General features: G+C 43.9%; 1 protein-coding gene, 1 non-coding gene and 1 pseudogene across 2 annotated transcripts in view; all 3 read left to right on the top strand.

Annotated features, from left to right (window-relative positions):
• Positions 1-1484: 1484 nt before the first annotated feature.
• On the top strand, positions 1485-1846 carry LOC109686747 (elongin-C pseudogene; annotated as a pseudogene).
• Positions 1847-9325: 7479 nt separating this feature from the next.
• Positions 9326-9449, top strand: LOC141419117 (small nucleolar RNA SNORA40). Its single transcript, XR_012443780.1, has one exon. It is a non-coding gene; the product is annotated as a small nucleolar RNA SNORA40 (small nucleolar RNA).
• Positions 9450-10618: 1169 nt separating this feature from the next.
• The window catches only part of Tctn1 (tectonic family member 1), a 32683-nt gene continuing 25056 nt past the window's right edge, over positions 10619-18245 (top strand). Inside the window, exons 1-2 of the mRNA XM_020178837.2 lie at positions 10619-10914; positions 14290-14410. Coding sequence (XP_020034426.1) covers positions 10695-10914; positions 14290-14410 — 341 coding nt within the window. The 5' untranslated portion in view covers positions 10619-10694. The remainder of the gene's footprint in view (positions 10915-14289; positions 14411-18245) is intronic.

Genomic DNA, 18245 nt, shown 5'->3' with positions numbered 1-18245 from the left:
TTACAGAAGGGAAATACAAAAGGGGGCATGGTGGGCCCAGGTGGACTCTGGAGGCCAAGAGAGCATGCATCTCTTCTCCAGGTGCTTTTAAAACCTACTCTAACCTTCGGGAAGGGAAGAACCAGGAGATCCCCAATAATCAATGGGTGGGGAGGGGAAAGGGTGGTAACCAGGCCAGGTGAGGGCGGTCCCTCAGCCAGAGAGTGGTCAATCTGAGATGTAGTACTAAATTTCTATGAGTCCTGAACTTCCCCTAATTTTAGACTGCCTCAATCTGGCTGGCAACCTGGCAAGCATAAAACCCTAAATTTAATCCCCAGGACTGCAAAACAAAAAAATTTTAAAATATGTAAATATATCATTATTGCCTAGCATGCTTCACCAGAGCAATGGTGCAATCCTAGTTAAAAGCAAAGCCTGGGGCCAGGTGCTTGTGGCTCACAGCTGTAATCCTAGTTGCTCAGGAGGCAGAGATCAGGAGGATCAAAGCCAGCCCGGGGAAATAGACCCTACTCGATAAAAACCCATCACAAATAAGAGCTGGTGGAGTGGCTCAAGGTGTAGGCCCTGAGTTCAAACCCCAAAAACAAAAAACAAAGTCTGGTTGATTTAAATGAAGAACTGGATACTTTTTGTTCAATGTACCTAAGGCCTGCATAGGGGACAGGACTTGCTTCAAAATGTGGATTTGAGGAATCCAGGGCTTCAGGACTGAAGTGTGGCAGTGAAATGGTAGAGATTAAATCTGACCCTGGCTAAGACAGAACCACCCTTTGGTAGGCCATTTTTGGAGATAGAATTATGCCTCTCTCTCTCTCTCTCTCTCTCTCTCTCTCTCTCTCTCTCCACTGAGTGTGACAATGGAATGGGAACCAGCTCCTAAATCACTCTGTTCTTTAGGATACCCCTGGATCACAGGCTCATTGGTGCCTGCTCATGACTAGAGGAGTGACAAAAGGAGAAAAAGCCAGAGCAGTGGTGTCAAAAATTGGGGGAAGGGTGAAGGAAGGAGATGAAGGTGAGGGTATATGGTTGATGGACTTCATATACCTTCAAATACTTCATATGAAAGAGAACTAAAAAAACCTCTTGCAATTGCTTTAAGTGGGGTGGGGAGGGGGCTGAGGGGGAGAAATGACGGGGGCAATGTAAATAATGTACAATATAACCCTAATCGGAATTGTCACTACAAACCCCCCCATATAATGATTATAACCTAATAAAAAATTTATAATAAAAAGAGACCCTAAGTATGATTTAAAAAAATGTCAAAAATTCAAACGTGACTCATTCAAAGTGAGAAGGACACATGCCAAAGAATAGTAAATAGCAAGGGATGGCCCCAGAACCCATGGGGGTGGGCAGCAGGGTGGGGGAGTCCTGGAGTGGGGTGGTGGTACACCAGGGAGACAGCTGTGGTGGCTGCAGGGCGGACAAGAAACTACTGAAGTTTCTGTAGAACCAAAGTAGGATTTTATAAGAACATGAGGGAAGGAGAGGAGTAAACCTATGGTGGCTGTGAAGGCCCTGATCCCATGATGTTAAATTGATATCTTCTGATATTAAATTGATATTCGTCATGAATTTATTGCAAACAGAGATAACACACTAACATCAGGAACAGTAAGAGCCACGTTCGGTGGCCAAGGTCAGTTTGCTGAGCATGAAACCAATGGTGAATTTTAGAGAGATCCCTTCCCACTTTCTTTCAAAAGCCTGCATGTATTTTAGCTAGAAGTTTCAATACACTAACAGCCACACTGAGATTCCCGAATTCCCCATTGCACCCAAAATTGCACTGGAACTGCTGATGGCTGCAAACTTGTTAGACTGTTCAATAAAATAAATTATAATAAACTGTTAATTTCTTCAGTATTTAATACCTGTAGTTCAGTTAGTAATTGCTTCATATGTAGCATGTTGCCTGTGTGCAATTGAACTATAAAGTTAATTGCAAAGAAGATTATCTTCTGTTCTTTTGCATAGCAATCAGAGTTGAAATTTGTTTGCTACATCAGAAAGTTAAGGACATTTTCACAAACTGAGAAAAAAAATAGCAAGACAAACACAGGTTCATTTCCTGGCCTGAGTATGTGCTTGGCGGGCCAAATCTGGCCCTGCAATTTGGGCTTTTAATAAAATTTTATTGGAACACAGCTATGCCCGTTTGTTTATGTATCACATAAAGTCGCCTTATTCTACAGCCGCTGAATTCTATGACAACAGGGTTATCAACAGAGAGCAGGCAGCACACAAAGCCTAAAACATCATGTGCTCTTCAGATTTTTACAGAAAATCTGTAAGATTCTCAGACTCCTGTTACAGAATTTGACTTAATTTTATTAATTTTGAATTATTAAATTGAATTTTATTTTACAGCATTAATCTTTGGATAAACTTGTTAAGCCATGTTCTAAATGGTTTCAAAAGGACTCCTTTTGCCCTTTCTTTCCAAATGTTGAATAATTCTTCCTAAAAAGGAGATATTTGGTTTAATGTTTTGGCAGCATTTTGAGAGGTTATCTCTGGCCTATGTACTCCCCCTTCTCCCCCATTGGTCACAATTTCAATGTCCCTTAGTAGTCCAAACCTTAAAAAGACAATTGTGGGGTGGGCACAGGTGGCTTATGCCTGCCTACTCAGGAGGCAGAGATCAGGAGAATCGTTCAAAGCTAGCCTGGGCAAATAGTTTTCTATGTCGAAAAGACCCTTCATAGAAAAAGGCTGGTGGAGTGGCTCAAGTGGTTGAGTGCCTGCCTAGCAAGCATGAGGCCCTGAGTTCTAACTCCAGAACCACTCCCCCCAAAAAGTAATAGTAAAATGAAAAAACCCACACAATTGGTGATAAATAATGTCCTTTGTGTTTGTGGTACTGAGGTTTGAACTCAGGGTATACACCTTGAGCCACTCCACCAGTCCTATTATTATTATTTTTTTTTGTGTGATGGGTTTTTTTGAGATAGGGTCTTGTGGAAATATTCAGCTGCATTTGAACCTCAATCCTCCTGATCTCTGCCTCCTGAGTAGCTGAGATTATAGCCATGAGCCACCAGTGCCTGGCTTGTTTCATTTTGTTTTTCAAAGAAGTTGGCCTGTTTTTCCTGAGTAAGGCCTCCAGTCAGGGTTCTGCCTCCCGGAACACAGTTTCATGGATGGTTTCCTGAGGAGGCCCTCTAGCTGCTCTGAATGCACTGAAGCTTGTTGTCCACTGTAAGCTCTGAGTGTTTGCCTGGCCACCACTGTCCCCCTGGTTCCTGGCTCATGACAGGTGCTCAGTAAATGTATGAACTGGAGCCAATGAAAGAATGAGGTTTTTCTGTTCCATTCAGGGTCAGCAGGAGAGGAATCAAGTTTTGATGACAAAGGCTGCCGCCTGCAGGTAGAAGGTAGAGCTGCAAGAGTCAGAACTGAGAAGTCCGGAAAATTAGTCAAGGTCAAAGCAAGGTCAACACAAAATTTTTCTTTAGCTTTATGTGGAACTCATTAGTATCATTTTTTCCTCCCAATTGAGGAACTTTGCCCTCCTCAAATAATTTTTTTTGGGTAATACGAGGGTTTTGAACTTGGAGCCTCACACTTGCTAGGCAGGCACTCATGGCTTGATGGGTTTTTTCAAGATAGGGTCTCCTGAATGGTTTTCTGGCTGGCTTCTAACCTCGATCCTCTTTCTGACCTAGTGTCATCTGCCTGCCCCAATTTTGCAGTAGGAACTTGAGGATAAATATCATGTCCAAAGTCATGCTGTAAGAAAGTGGCAGAACTAGGGGTTTGAACCCAAACACTGTGGCTTCAGAATGTGGGCTTTTTTTTTCTTCCCCCAAAAAGATTTTATTTATTTATTTATTTATTTATTTATTTTTGTGGGACTGAGGTTTGAACTTAGGGCTTCACAGTTGCAAAGCAGGCACTCTATCACTTGAGCCATGTCCCCAGCCCATTTTTCTCTGGTTATTTTGGAGACGGGGTCTCCCAAACTATTTGTCTGGGCTGGCCCTCAAACCATGATCCTCCCAATCTCAGCCTCCTAAGTAGCTAAGATTACAGGCATGAGCCACTGGTGCCTGGCTACCCTAAAAGAGTTTGGTTAGAGTAGTTTTAGGTTCACAGGAAAATTGAACAGAAGGTGCAGAGATTTCCCATGTGCCCCCTGCCCCACCGTGCATAGACTCCTCACTTATATGATGTGCTTTTTTCAGTCTTTTCACAGTAGCACCTCTCCAGCCTGATAGGGAAAATGTTTCATAAAACACAGAAACATGGCAGATGGAGCCCATGTGGTTATCTGTGCTCTCTCCAGAAACACTCCTAAAATAATACTAAAGGAATCCGAAAGGTACAACTCCACAGAGACTGAGAGAGAAGAGGGCTGTCAAACCCTGTTTGGAAGACGGGAAGTAGACAGATGACCCTAGTACTGGCTGAAGGAAAGGGCAGCAAGTGGCAAGTGGTTGGGGCTGAGGAACCCCACAAAGGTGCAGAAGTTGAATGTCCCAGATCCCTGGGGTGAGAGATGGGCAAAAGAGACAGTAATAATTAAAACCGAACCTTCTGGCACATGCCTGTAATCTCAACTACTTGGGAGGCCGAGGTAGGAGGATGGAGGACAGAGGCCACCCCAGGCAAAACTGCCAGACTCTCTGAAAACCAGTCTAAAAACAAAAGGATTAGAGATGTGGTTCAAGTGAGCCCAGTACTGTCAAAGAATTAAAAATAACAGTGATTAATTGACCACCTCAGATTCCTGACCTGATGACTCCCTTACCCCAATCCCTGCAGATCAGATGTTTAGTCTGGAGAACTTGAACCTGAGAAGACCTGGGTTTAAACATAGCAGTCAGAGAAAAAGGTGGAGGTGAAAACAGGAGTTAAATAGAAGTATGGGAGTGAAAATGTCTCAACCTAGCCGGGTGCTGGTGGCTGACACCTGTAATCCTGGCTACTCAGGAGGTAAAGATCAGGTTCCAGCAAACAGTTCGAGAGATCATATTTCGAAAAAACCCATCACAATAAAGGGTTGGTGGAGTGGCTCAAGGTATAGGCTGTAAATTCAAGCCCCAGTACTGCAAAATACATAAATAAAGTATTCTGAACCAGTGCCTGTGGCTCACACCTGTAATCCTAGCTACTTGGGAGGCTGAGATTGGAAGGATTGAGGTTTGAGGCCAACCTGGGCAAATAGTTTGTGACACCTCATCTCCAAAACAACCAGAGCAAAATGGACTGGAGGTGTGGTTCACGCAGTAGAGCGCCTGGTTTGTAAGCATGAAACCCTGAGTTCTAATTCTAGTCCAACCCCAAAAATTGTTATTTTGTATTGGTATTGGTATTGTGTCATCAGCATTGTAATTAATGCTAAATACATATTTGGGGAAAAGGAGAAATGATACATTATGTTGGCGTTGCTGAGAACCTAACTTTATGGTGTGGGAGAGACAAGACATAGAGATTAGATCAACCGCACCTCCAGCCCACTTTACTTCAGTTATTTTTTTGGAGTGGGTTTTTGCATTTTTCCCAGGGCTGGCCTCAGATTGAGATCCTCCTACCTTAATGGCCTCCCACCTAACTGGACCGTAGCTCAATTGCTTGGACAAGTCTTGGACCATGATCCTTATCATCTCTGTGCCAGAGTGGCTGGGATTACAGATGGGACTCATCGTTTGTTTTAAGGAATTCACACGTTGTCTCCATATGAAAGAGGAAGCAATTTGAGTCGTTGTCCAAACAGACCCATCAGTTCATCTTTTTCCCTTCTAATCAACTGACAATAATGTGGTGACTTGGGGACTTTAGGGTCTTAGAGTTAGGGTTAGTTCCATCCTGATTTCTTTTTCTTTTTTTGTGTGTGTGGGATTTGAACTCAGGACCTACACCTTGAGCCACTCCACCAGATCCTTTTTGTGATGGGTTTTTTCCAAGATAAGGTCTCCTGAACTATTTGCCTGGGCTGGCCTCGAACTGCCATCCTCCTGATCTCTGCCTCCTGAGTAGCTGGGATTACAGGTGTGAGTCACTGGCGCCAACTCCATCCTGATTTCTCATCACTATGGCCACAATAACTCTGAATTACAGAACATTCCAAAGTTTCTACTGTCTTCATAAATAATCATCCTTGTCAGACCATGGGTCCTAACTTGGGGGAAGACCATGTTTCTGATACTCTGACCTGCGTCAGGAGACTGTTACCCAGTCTTAGTTTGTCTTTCTTTGTTGGGGTTCATGAGCACGTGCTTTTACATAGGCGATTCCTTGCCCCATAGCTGGGCACAGGAGGCAGGTCTGAGCTCAAGAAGAATTCACTAGCAGGCTGCCAGGAAGAGGAGAATGAAAGAGGAAGTACCTGCAGGGCTGGGGACAGGGGTGACAACATGTTTACAACATAGAACCTGAAACAGAAGTGGGGGTGGCCGAACAGGACAGCAGAGAGTCTCAATGGAAACAAGAGGCCACCTCATTTCCAGTTTTTTTGTTTTTTTTCTTTTTTTTTTTTTTGAAACAGGGTCTCACTATGTAACCCAGGCTGGCCTTGATCCTCCTGCCTCAGCCTCTGGAGTGCTGGGATTGCAGTCATGCCCCACCACATCTGGCTTAACTTTCATTCTTTGAGGCTCCTTGTCTACAGAAAAATGAAGATTTCATTGCTTCATTTAACATGTGACATGCTTTTGGCACCTCAACTTTAAAATGATGTGCCATTGGGAGGTGAAGGGATTTATTAAAAGCCAAGTAATTAATCTGCAATGAAATACCACTGAGGGCCTATCAGAATAGCTAAAAACAAAAAGGAAAACAAAACTGATAGCTGGGTGCTGGTGGCTCACCCCCTGTAATCCTAGCTACTCAGAAGGCAGAGATCAGGAGAATTGCAGTTCAAAGGCAGTTTGTGAGACCCTATCTCTAAAATACCCATCACAAAAAAGGGCTCAAGGTGAAGGCCCTGAGTTCAAGCCTCAGTACTGAAAAAAAAAAGGAAGGACTCCTGGGTGCTGGTGCTCAGGCCTATAATCTTACCTACTCTGGAGGCAGAGATCAGAAGGATCACAGTATGAGGTGAGCCCCGGGCAAATAGTTTTCAAGACCCTGTCTTGAAAAAACCTACCACAAAAAAGGGCTGGTGGAGTGTCTCTAGTGGTAAGAGCACCTGCCTAGCAAGAGTGAGGCCCTGAGTTCAAATGCTTCCACCACTCCCCCCCCAAAAAAAGGGAGGGACTGTCACTAGATGATTGTAGCAATGGTGCCAAGTCTAACAAATGCTGTTGGGGAAATATGCATACAGTGGATCATTGCCTTAGAGCAAAGACAAAAATTCACTCAAAAGAGGGAAAGAGTGCACTGGAAGAGTCAAAGCTCTTACCCTTCCAGGAAGCTTATCTGCAGGACATTGCACTCAGCAATGACAGTCCTGGTACCCTCTACAGCGCCTTCTTTCCGACACTGCTCATTCTATTTGGAAAGCTTCAATCTGAAAATAAAAGCAGAGACCATTTCAAAAAAGCCAACTCGTTTATTTGGACTGCAGTATGGTCCGGTGACAGGATTCAGGGTTAAGATTGTTGGGAGACTATGGGATGCAATGTCAGTGATCACACCCATGACTTCATTTTGACAAAACATCAAGTGTTAACATGGAGACCTTGCAAAAATGTGAATTCTACTTAAATAGACCCTTTGCCCCTCCCCCCAGTGTTTCCGAAAACACTGGAAGAACAAGGCTCCTGGGGAACAGATGAGAGCAGCCGAGGATTGTTTTCTTCTGGGTGATGGTCTAGAATTCAACCTTTTGCTTTCTTACAGTCTTTTTTTTTTAAAATTTTTTGGCAGTGCTGGAGTTTGAATTCAGGACCTCAAACTTCCTAGGCAGGTGCTCTACCACTTGAGTCACTCCACCTGCCTTCTTTGCTCTAATTATGTGTCAGCTAGGGTCTGGAGTATTTTGCCCAGGCTGGTCTTGGACCTGGATCCTCCCAAATCTCTGCCAATTGAGTGGCTGGGATTATAGGTATGAACCTCCAGGCCCTACCAATTAATTTTTTTTTTCTGTCTAGCTACTCCTGTCTGATATTTCAGGCTTCTCACATGGGTGTCTTCTAAACACAGAATTCCAAAAAACTGACTTGTCTTGAGTCCTTACAACATTGGCACAGACTATAAGGAATGGAGAATGCTAATAACCCTGGCATAACAGAAGGAGATTTTATTTTTTATTTTTTGGTGGGAATGGGGTTTGAACTTGGGGCTTTACATTTGCAAAACAGGCACTCTACCACGTGAGCCACACCTTCAGTACATTTTTGCTCTCATTATTTTGGGGATGGAGTATCTCAAACTATTTGCTTAAACTGGCCTCAAGCCAAGATCCTCCCTAGCTCAGTCTCCCAAGTAGCTAGGATTACAGGTATGAGTCACTGGGGCCCACAACAAAATGGACATTTAAAATCACAAAAATTTATGCAAAATCCAAATGCTGAGGTTTGGAGCAAAATGTGGAACTAAATTTTGGCCTCTCCTTTTGTCCCTCCCTCCTAAGCAGGGAACCTACTGAAACCAGGGCAAAGCAAGAGAGAAGGAATGCTCTTGGCTGGATGATAAAAAGAGCCTGGCAGAAATGGGTGACCTGTGACAGAAAGTTCTAGTGTTCCTAAAGCTTGCAAAACATATCTAGGTTGATGTAATCCACATTTTGACTTTGTAAGAAGTTAAATATGATAAAATTATTTTGGGGTCATTTAGCCAGTGTTTGAGATTGGACCAAAGAGAGGAGTGAGATGACTTCCTAAAACTTGTCCTTGAGGGGGGTTCTTGAAGGACGCTAAACTTGAAGAGGACCTTAGAAGTCATTTAGTCAGGGCTGGAGGTGTGGCTCAAGCAGTAGACCGCCTGCATGAAGCTCAGTTCAAACCCCAGTCCCTCTGGAAAAAAAAAAAAATAACTGGCCTGGAGGCTAAAGAGGAAGAGCAGTTGAATTCATCCAAAATAAAAACAAAAAACAAATCCTGGATGTAGAAGTCATGAGATTAAAGTTTAGAAAATGATTGATGTTTTTTAAAATGAAATATTTCATCAATTATTAAAAGTGGTCCAGAATTTCCATCAGATGCTAAAGCAACTCTTTGTCAAAAAAACTTGTGGTAGCACTAGTGTGTGTAGTACTGGGGCTTGAACTCAGGGCTTACACCTAGAGCCATTCCACCTGCCCCCTTTTTTTGTGTGTGTTGGGTATTTTTGAGATAGGGTCTCTTGAACTATTTGCACAGAGCTGGCCTTGAACTTCAATCCTCCTGATTTCTGCCACCCGAGTAGCTAGGATTACAGGCATGAGCCACCCTGCTTATGTGTGTTTTTGTTTAACTTGTGGAAAGACATATAGACAGGTGCAAATAATAAATCGTTTTTTGCAATCCAGAACTCATTGTTCAGTATGAATTTCGATACATAAGGAACATGATGCAAGAAGAAGAAAAAAACTGGAAATATCCTTATTGTACATTGCATAGTCCAATTATATTTTTATATACTGTCTCTGGAATGGCACATGCCACTTTGATGCTTTAGAATTGCTTTGTTTGGCATTCTTCTGGATTGGCAAATTCATTTTTTGAATAAATACAGTGATATGTTTAAATATTTTGACATCTACTTCTGAGCTGTAAGATTGTCGGATGTGGTCAACATCCCTGGACTTGGACTGCCAGTTTAGAATGGAGCACTTTTTTCGGTACTGGGGCTTGAACTCAGGGCCTTCACCTTGAGGTACTCCACCAGCCTCCTCCCACTTTTTTTTTGTGATGGGTGTTTTCGAGATAGGGTCTCGCAAACTATTTGCAGGTTGGCTTGGAACCACGATCCTCCTGATCCCCGCCTCCTGAGTCGCTAGGATTACGTGGAGCAACTTTTTAAAATCTTGTGGTCTCCAAGTCATTTTGCTACATTTGCTTTGTTTTTCCTTTAACATTTGTAAATTATTCTATTTCGTTTTTGTCTGTAAAAAAGTTTTTTTGTTCCGTTGTTCCCCTTATCACAGCACGATGAACAGAAGTTACCTGGGGACTTCCTGAAATGTATCTTATGCAAAGAAGGCAAAGCCAGTGTGGACAGTTTTGGATTTAGAATTCAAGGATGGTGATGCAGTGGAACCCCATGCACCTTCAAAAGACTCATAGTGGCGTTAGTTTCCACATTTCCGTCCACCCATCGGCTGCGTCGGGACATTTAGTAGAAATACTGAAGGCTAGGCTCTCTCCTAGGTTTTTCGACTCAGGATTCCCTGAGGCTGTACCTGCGAATCCGCGATTTTTTTAAACAGCGCCAAGGTCCGCAGGTAACCAGAGTTAGGATTTGCAATCCTAGCGTGGCCTCTGCTCAGGACCCGCCCCTCTCCCCGCCTCCCTCCCCGCCCCCTCCCCGCCCCTCTCCCCGCCCCTTCCATTATCAGCTTCCGCCCTGTTCTCGCTCAGGATTCGTCCCTTCGCTCCGCCCTCTTCAGGCCGGCTCCTAACTCCGCCCCCTCGGCCTCACCTAGGCCCCGCCCTCCTCCCTCCGACTCGCGCGGCCTCTCGGGCCCCTTCCCAGGATGCCTCGCGCCAGGTTATCCCTGTTGCCGGGCAACGCGTGGTTTTTTTTTTTTTTTTTTTGTGTGTGTGTGTTTTGTTTTTCCTCCTATCCCGGCTCCGGCTGTGCGGAGGCTCTGCCGGGCCATGGGGCCGCGGGGCTTCCCGCCTTTTCTGCTGGTGCTCCTGGGTTGCTGGGCCTCTGTGAGCGCCCAGGGCGAGGTCACCCCGGCGGTGACAACAGAAGACCTCAACTCCACCGAGGCAGCCCCAGCCACTCCCAGACCCTCCCTGTCGCCTAGGACCCTGGAGACCCCCAGGGCTCCGGAGCACTCATCTGGCCCTAGGCCCACCCCGGTCACGGACGGTGGGTAACAAGTGCTAACTCCTTGGGACCACAGAGACCCAACGTGGAGGGGTAGCCCGGGTGAGGACGTAATAATGAGAGCTAACGCTGTGTGCTGACATTGCTGAATGTCCAGTGGTAGAAATCTGGAGAGGTGAATATGATCTGTCACTTAACAGAGCGTAAGGGACCGTCTCAGATCTTAAAAATACTTTGCCGGTCCTGGAAACGTTCGTGCAAAGGCAGTAGTGAACAAATCCAAAATTAAATAGAAAGCTTGTAGGCAATGGTGGAAGTGAATGCAAGGGCTGCCTTGAATTTCACTTACATGACAAACAGGTGCCAAAAGTCTAGCTTACTAAGTGTGGTAAGGTAAAGGTCCTTGTGGGTTGATTTGAATTCAAACCAAAACCTCAGGATTCCTCCTGTGTTGAGCTGGAGGTGGGAAGGTATGGGGTGAGGGGTTATGTCCTCTTCTTAGGAATTTACAGTTAGGTATAGTTAATGTGTCTTTTAGAAAGATTTTTTTTTTTTTCCAGTACTGGGGCTTGAACTCAGGGCCTTCGCCTTGAGCCACTCCACCGGCCCTTTTTGTGATGGATTTTCGAGATAGGGTCTTAGGAATTATTTGCCGGGACTGGCTTTGAACCACCATCCTCCTGATCTCTGCCTCCTGAGTAGCTAGGATTATAGGCATGCACTGCTGGTGCCTGCCAAAAAGTGATCCTCTAATGCAGCACTAGTGACTTCAGGGGTTTCTCTGACCCCTAGAGATTGAGTGCATAATTTTGTGAATATGTATTTTTCTGGGGTGAGGATTCATCCCAGCATCCAGCAAATTCTCAATGGAGTTTGTGACCCAAAACAGAATTAAACAAAAAAAAAATCTTTTGTCTACATTGAGAGTGACATCAATGGGTATGAATTTTTTTTTAATCCCTTTTGAGAGAAAAAGATCATTAGCTGAGTTAGGCTCCATATTAATAAATAAAAAATGTTGTCATTGTCTGATCTCGAACTCTAGGACTTAATTTCAGTTACTGAGCCATTATTTCTCAAAGGCCTCCTTTGTAGTCTGTGTGAAAAATTACAGGGACCAGGGGAGGAGGGATGTCGCTCAGTCATAAAGTCTTTAATTAGTATCTATCAGGCCCTGGGTTCGATCCCCAGCACCCCTCCCATACAGAAAAATACCTACTTAAATATATAAACAAAACTGTTTTATATTTGACTTGTTTGGTGGTACAGCGACTCAAGTGGAAGAGAGTCGCCTAACTAGGCAGGCACTCTTACTGTTTGGGCCACTCTGCTGTACTTCGTTTTAAAGGACCTTTCTTTAGACCTGTGACAGTAATAACTCATTAGCTACTTACTGGGTGGCAGACACTGTGCTGAACACTTCGCCTGTCATGTTTCTTATTTAATCCTGACAACAGCCCTAAGATGGGGACACTGTCACCCCATTTTTCAGGGAGGTGAACTGCCTAATTCAAGTGTTGGAACAGGAAGCTGATTCTGAATGGAGAATGAGATGGAAACCTGCAGGATGGGCTGCAGAAGAGAGTGATAAGCGTTCTTGGCCCCCAGCCTGAGCCAGGCGTGCAGGGGATAAGAGGCCTGGAGAGCAGCTGAGTGCTATTCAGATCCACTGAGTGTTCAACAGATTCTTGTTGGATGATTAAGTGTACGCACATACTGGGTAGAGACTTTTCTTCCCCCTCAAGTAGAGTTATTAAACAATATTGCTTCATCTTTCCTAGTTTTATAGTGACTGACAAGGGTTTTAAGTTTTGCAAACAAATCAAGACTGTTATTTTAAACACCCAGAACAAAAGACCTAGCTGCTCTTTTTATTTTTTACATTAGTGTACACAAGTTGCGTGATTTTGTTAAGCACACACAGGAGGTCTTATTTAGAAGCATGTAACCTTAAGGGGGAACACAGTTGTGTATTTACTGATAAACCTTTCCCTCCCATGCTTTTCTCTAGAGTATATCTTTTAGGGCTACATTTTTATAAACTTCATTTTTATCATGAAATACTTGATACATACAAGTACAAATGTTGTACGACCTATCAGCATTATCTTGAGGTCTTTTTTCTGTTAGTCTTTAAAACAATTTTTTTTGTTCTAGATCTTTTTCTGGCAAAAGAAGCAAAATATTACAGATAAGATTGAAGCTTTGATTTTATTCCTCAGATTTCCTCCCTCTCCACAGTAATCTCTACTCCTAAAGTCAGTGTTTATTCAAGTTTTATTCTTAAAATTTTTGACATTACTCAGGGCCTCACACTTCCTAGGCAGGTGCTCTACTACTTGAACTACACCTCCAACTCCCAGTGTTTATTATTTTCATACTGTTATTTCTTTGGAAGGAGTTTTTCCCTATTTGAGAGAGAATGAATTAGTAGGGACGTTAAATCAGTGATTAACTGAGACAGAATATAGCTGAGAATTCAGCACCCAAAAACCTCTAAGATGTTTGGACTGGGTTGTTTTTTGTCCACATAGTACTCCATCTGTTAAAAATGGTTATTAAAAATAGAGTGGCCGGGTGCCAGTGGCTAACGCCTATAATCCTAGCTACTCAGGAAGCAGAGATCAGGAGGATCGTGGTTCAAAGCCAGCCCGGACAAATAGTTCCAAGAGACCCTATCTTGAAAAACCCTTGGTGGAGTGGCTCAAGGTGAAGGCCCTGAGTTCAAACCCTAGTAGTGAAAAAAAAAAAAAACAAAAAAATAGGTAATGAAAACTCTGGATGATCATATTATTAATAATTAAAAATTGCTCAGTGGGGAGATTCCTGCCTCTCCTCTGTGCTTTTGTCCTTACTGTAAATCCATTGTGTTTTATCCTAAATTGCAAGGATATCTTAAGCCCCCAAACCTATCTGATTCTTGGCCAAGAGCCTGTGAGTAGGAGCTCCGCTTCAAAGCTGAGGTTGTCTATGAGGAGTGGGACAAGACTGAAAACCGTCCGCCTAGGCGGTGTTCACTGGGCACTTCCAGGGGCTTAGGAGTCAGCAGGTGATGTTTCTTCAGGTCAGGCAGGTGAGGTGTGCTGTTCATAAACCTGCCTCAATTTTCACCATCACCTCTAAGTTTTTGAAAACTTCAGGTGTCTAGTTTTCATATTCAGATTATGAAATCAGAGTCCTTGTGTAGCTTGAGCACAGACAGAACTTTCTGAGGGAGTCAAGTGAGCCGCTTTGGGAGAGACTGTGTTCATATGGAGGGCTCAAAATGATGAATTTCTACTTGGCCCACTTCCCCCAAAGCTCAGTAGCCCACAAAATGGACCTTTTGTGTGGGATGGATTCATGACACCTTGCAGTGGTAGTGGCAGCCACTACCTGCCACTTGTGTTCTGACTCCTGCCCTTCTGGTTTCTGCAGTTGCTGCTTTGTGTGTCTGTGACTTGTCCCCAGCACAGTGTGATGTCAACTGCTGTTGTGATCTGGACTGCAGCTCCACGGACTTCAGTGTCTTTTCTGCCTGCTCAGTTCCAGTTGTCACGTAAGTGTATGATGATAGGGTTTTGATAGAATTGGACCAGGATAATAAAATTTGGGGACAGAAAGTAAAAACTCATCCAGTTTGAAAATGCTGAACCTGATATTTCTATTGCCCTACTGTGCAAAGCAATCTGCCAATCAGTAGTGATGCTTTGAGAAGAGAGGGAAGTTCAAGTCTAAAGACTCTAATGAAATCTCTCAGTGTTTGGAGATGGAATTACATGTCAGTTTGAGTTGTGACCAGGTATTGAGTCACATTTTGTATCAGTGAGTTTAGATGAATGAAGAGCGCACTTGAAATTGACAGCTTTTGTTGTGTTGTTTGCGAAAATTAAATAGTCAGAAATGCTTTGTGCATCCTTTTCTGATTGTGAACCCAGAGATTCTCACAGTTCACCCCATATTGAACAACAGGAAATGACATGCCCAGAGGATCACAGGATAAAGGAATAATCTCTTCCTGATTTGTTCTCAGAATTCAGGTCTTTTTAAAAACAAATAGCAGCACCTGGGAGAGGTTCATTTATTCAGGATGGAACCAACTTACCATTCACAGAGAGCTTATTTGCATTTAGCCTTCAAGCACATTTTAGCAGTGGCTATTTGATAGGTCGAATCCTTTATGGAAGTATAATAGGTTTTCCCATGAGAAATGGACCCAATGGGAAATTCAATCTGTGTTAATAGTGTGAAAAAGCCTGGAGAATGGAACTTTTTTTTAACCCTGAACTGGGTCCTTTTTCCTTGTTGGGACCGTGGAACCAATAAGATGGAGCATCAATTGAGCAGTGAATGAGACTTCTTCTTATTATTTTGTCAGTATTGGTGTTTGAACTTGGCCTCACCCTTCCTAGGCAGGTGCTCTTACTGCTTGAACCACTCCACCAGCCTTTTTTTTTTTTTTTTTTTTTTATGGGATTTCTCGAGATAGAGTCTCCTGAACTATTGGCTTCCAACCTCGATCCTCTTGATCTCTGCCTTCTGAGTAGTAGTAATTACAGGTGTGGGACTTTTATTCTTGGCCAAGAATGGGAGAAGTGGGAGATGAAGTCACACATAACTTTCCAACCTGTGGGGGGTCAGGAGGTTTTAGGTAGAGGGTAAAAGAAATGAGGAGGGGGATCAGCAAATGAAGGGGAGGAATAGCCATGTCTTTTCTGGGAGTGGATGGAGATTTTTCAGGAATTCAGGCAGCACCTCTTTTTGCTTCTTTGCAGTCCTGGCCTTGCCAGTTATCAACTACCATGGTGCTTGGTTGGTCATTTAGTATGCAGATGAGTTATAATGAAGTGAGACTCCCACAGCCGTCTTGGATCTAACCATTTGGCTAACCCACCTGAGGAGGGACTTCTGGCCTGCAGGCTTCCCTTCCCCAAAGATAGGACTAAGGCGGGGGAGAAATGCAGCTAGGTCACCTAGGCAGTCACTTCCCCCCTGCCCCTTATTTTCACTCCTCATATTTCTTTTTTGTTTTTCTTGAAGTGCTGGGAATGGAACCCAGGGCTTTGTGCATACTAGGCAAGTGCTCTAACACTGAGCTGCACCTCCAGCCCCATCATTCTTGAGGTGTTCTGAAGGGCAAAGGTCTGATTGTATAACTTCTTAAAGCTGAATTTGGTTGCCACTGAGGGGTCCACTGGAAAAGTGAAAAATTTCCCTAGCTAATCTTTTTTTTTTTTTTTTTTTTGCGGTACTGGGGCTTGTACGTAGGACTTACACTTTAAGCCATTCCACCAACTCTTTTTTGTGATGGGTTTTTTCGAGATAGGGTCTCCATAACTATTTGCCCAGGTTGGCTTTGAATCACGACCCTCCTGATCTCTGCCTCCTGAGTAACCTAGTAGCCTGTAAGGCATGAGCTACAGGCACTCAGCTCCTAGCTAATCTTAAATTTACTGCTTGGTCTTCGGCCTAGTTATTTATATTCCTGAGTAATTATCATTTGTAACTTCATGGCCTCCAGTCTTTTACTTACCATTGAGACCTGAAGTGAAGATGCTGGTCCAAGGCACAGGAGGACCAGGACAGCAGTTAGGGGATTTATCAAAAAGGTTAAGTTTGACAGGGCCTCTTTAACCATGTTTCAAATATCTTGGGCAAAGATGGCTGGATATAGATGGAACTATATCGCCATTTATAAATGTCTAGCATCTCCTTTTATGGCTCCACTGGCGTTTATATAAAAACAACAGAGTGTGGGAGATGTCCATCATTGTTTCTAGACAGTATTACCTTAAAAAGAAGCCAGAAGGAGCCAAATGTAATCCCAGCTACTTGGGAGGCATAGAAGGGTTGGAAGGTTGGAGTTGGAGGCCATCCTGGGCATAGGTAGCAGGAAGACCCTGTCTCAAAAACAAAATAAAGCTGGTGTGGTGGCTTACACCTGTAATCCCAGCTACTTAGAAGGTGGAGATCAGGAGGACTGTGATTTGGGACTGGCCTGGGGATAAACGTTGAGACCCCATATCCACCAATAAAAAGCTTAGTGTGGTGGCATATGCCTGTCATCCCAGCTATGTGGGAAGCACAAATAGGATCACAGTTCAGGCCCACCCTGGCATAAAAGTGGGACCCAATCTCAAAAATAACCAAAGCAAAACAGGCTGGAGGCACAATTCAAGTGGTAGAGTGTCTGCCTGACAAACTCAAGGCCCTCAGTTCAACCCCAGTACTGCCACAAAAGAAAAATGAAAGGAAGGAAGGAAGGAAGGAAAGAAAAGGAAAAGGAAAATAATGGAGGGGCTAGGGTGTAGCTCAAGTGCAGAGAGCTTGCCTAGCCTGCACAAGGCTGTGAGTTTGAGCCCCAGCTCCATGAAAAGAGAAAAAAGAAGAAGGAAAGCCTGAGGTTTACTCCTAGAGTAAGAAGGATCATTGTTATAAATCATAGGACACGAATCCAAATGAAGATATCTGTGCTCCTGTGTGACCATTGGGCCATCAAACACCCACAGACATTTTGGTACAACTTCTATTACAGGACCCAGGTCCTAGGATCTGGCCTGTACTTTGTAGGCCTAAAGATGTTTGCCATGAGAGACTTAATAATCCAAATGTATGGGGAGACAGCAGAAAGTCAGTGTACAATGAAAACAATGTTTTCACTCTCAGTAGTGAGAGTGTTTACATTGGCATTATCAACCTGTGGGTGAGCCTATACAGGCTGGCCTCAGATGGCAGTCCTGCAAGGAGCTAGGATTATGAGTCACCAGCATCCAATAAGCACAGGCTTTTCTGATCGCATATAAAGACCCTTCCTTTATGTCCTCCTGGCCCTAGTCACTCATGTAGGGTGACACAAGTAACATGTAGGGTGCCATACTGGGGTTTGAACTTAGGCCTCATGCTTGCTAGAGAGGCATGCTGCCACCTGAGCCACTCCGCCAGCCCAAGTGAAACCATCTTGATTTTGTTGAGTCTTGAGTTGCTGCAATGCCTGGTTATAGTTCCAGTTCCATTTAAATGGATCTTTTCTTTTTTTTTTCTTTTATTGGTGGTACTAGGGTTTGAACTCAGGCTTACTAGGCAGGCACTCTACCACTTGAGCCACTGTTTCACTTTTTTGTGTTGGGTGTTTTCGAGGTAGGGTCTCTCAAACTGTCTCCCCAGGCTGGCTTCAAACTTAGATCCTTCTGATCTCTGTAGCCTAAGTAATTAGGATTACAGGTGTGAGCCACCGGTGCCTGGCTTTAAAAGGAACTTTGAATGGTTTTTCCCTTTGGATTGTCTGCGTATGACTTTGACTTTTCCACCACCACATAGCACATTTGTCTTTGGTTGTCCTTCTCTGCTGGGTGTTCAAGACTGAGTAGGTGGTTTCTATGTTGGTCAAAAATCAA

The sequence above is a fragment of the Castor canadensis genome, chromosome 18, assembly GCF_047511655.1.
Source record: "Castor canadensis chromosome 18, mCasCan1.hap1v2, whole genome shotgun sequence".
In the NCBI taxonomy this organism is placed as follows: domain Eukaryota; kingdom Metazoa; phylum Chordata; class Mammalia; order Rodentia; family Castoridae; genus Castor; species Castor canadensis.
This window is presented reverse-complemented; position numbering and strand designations above follow the sequence as displayed.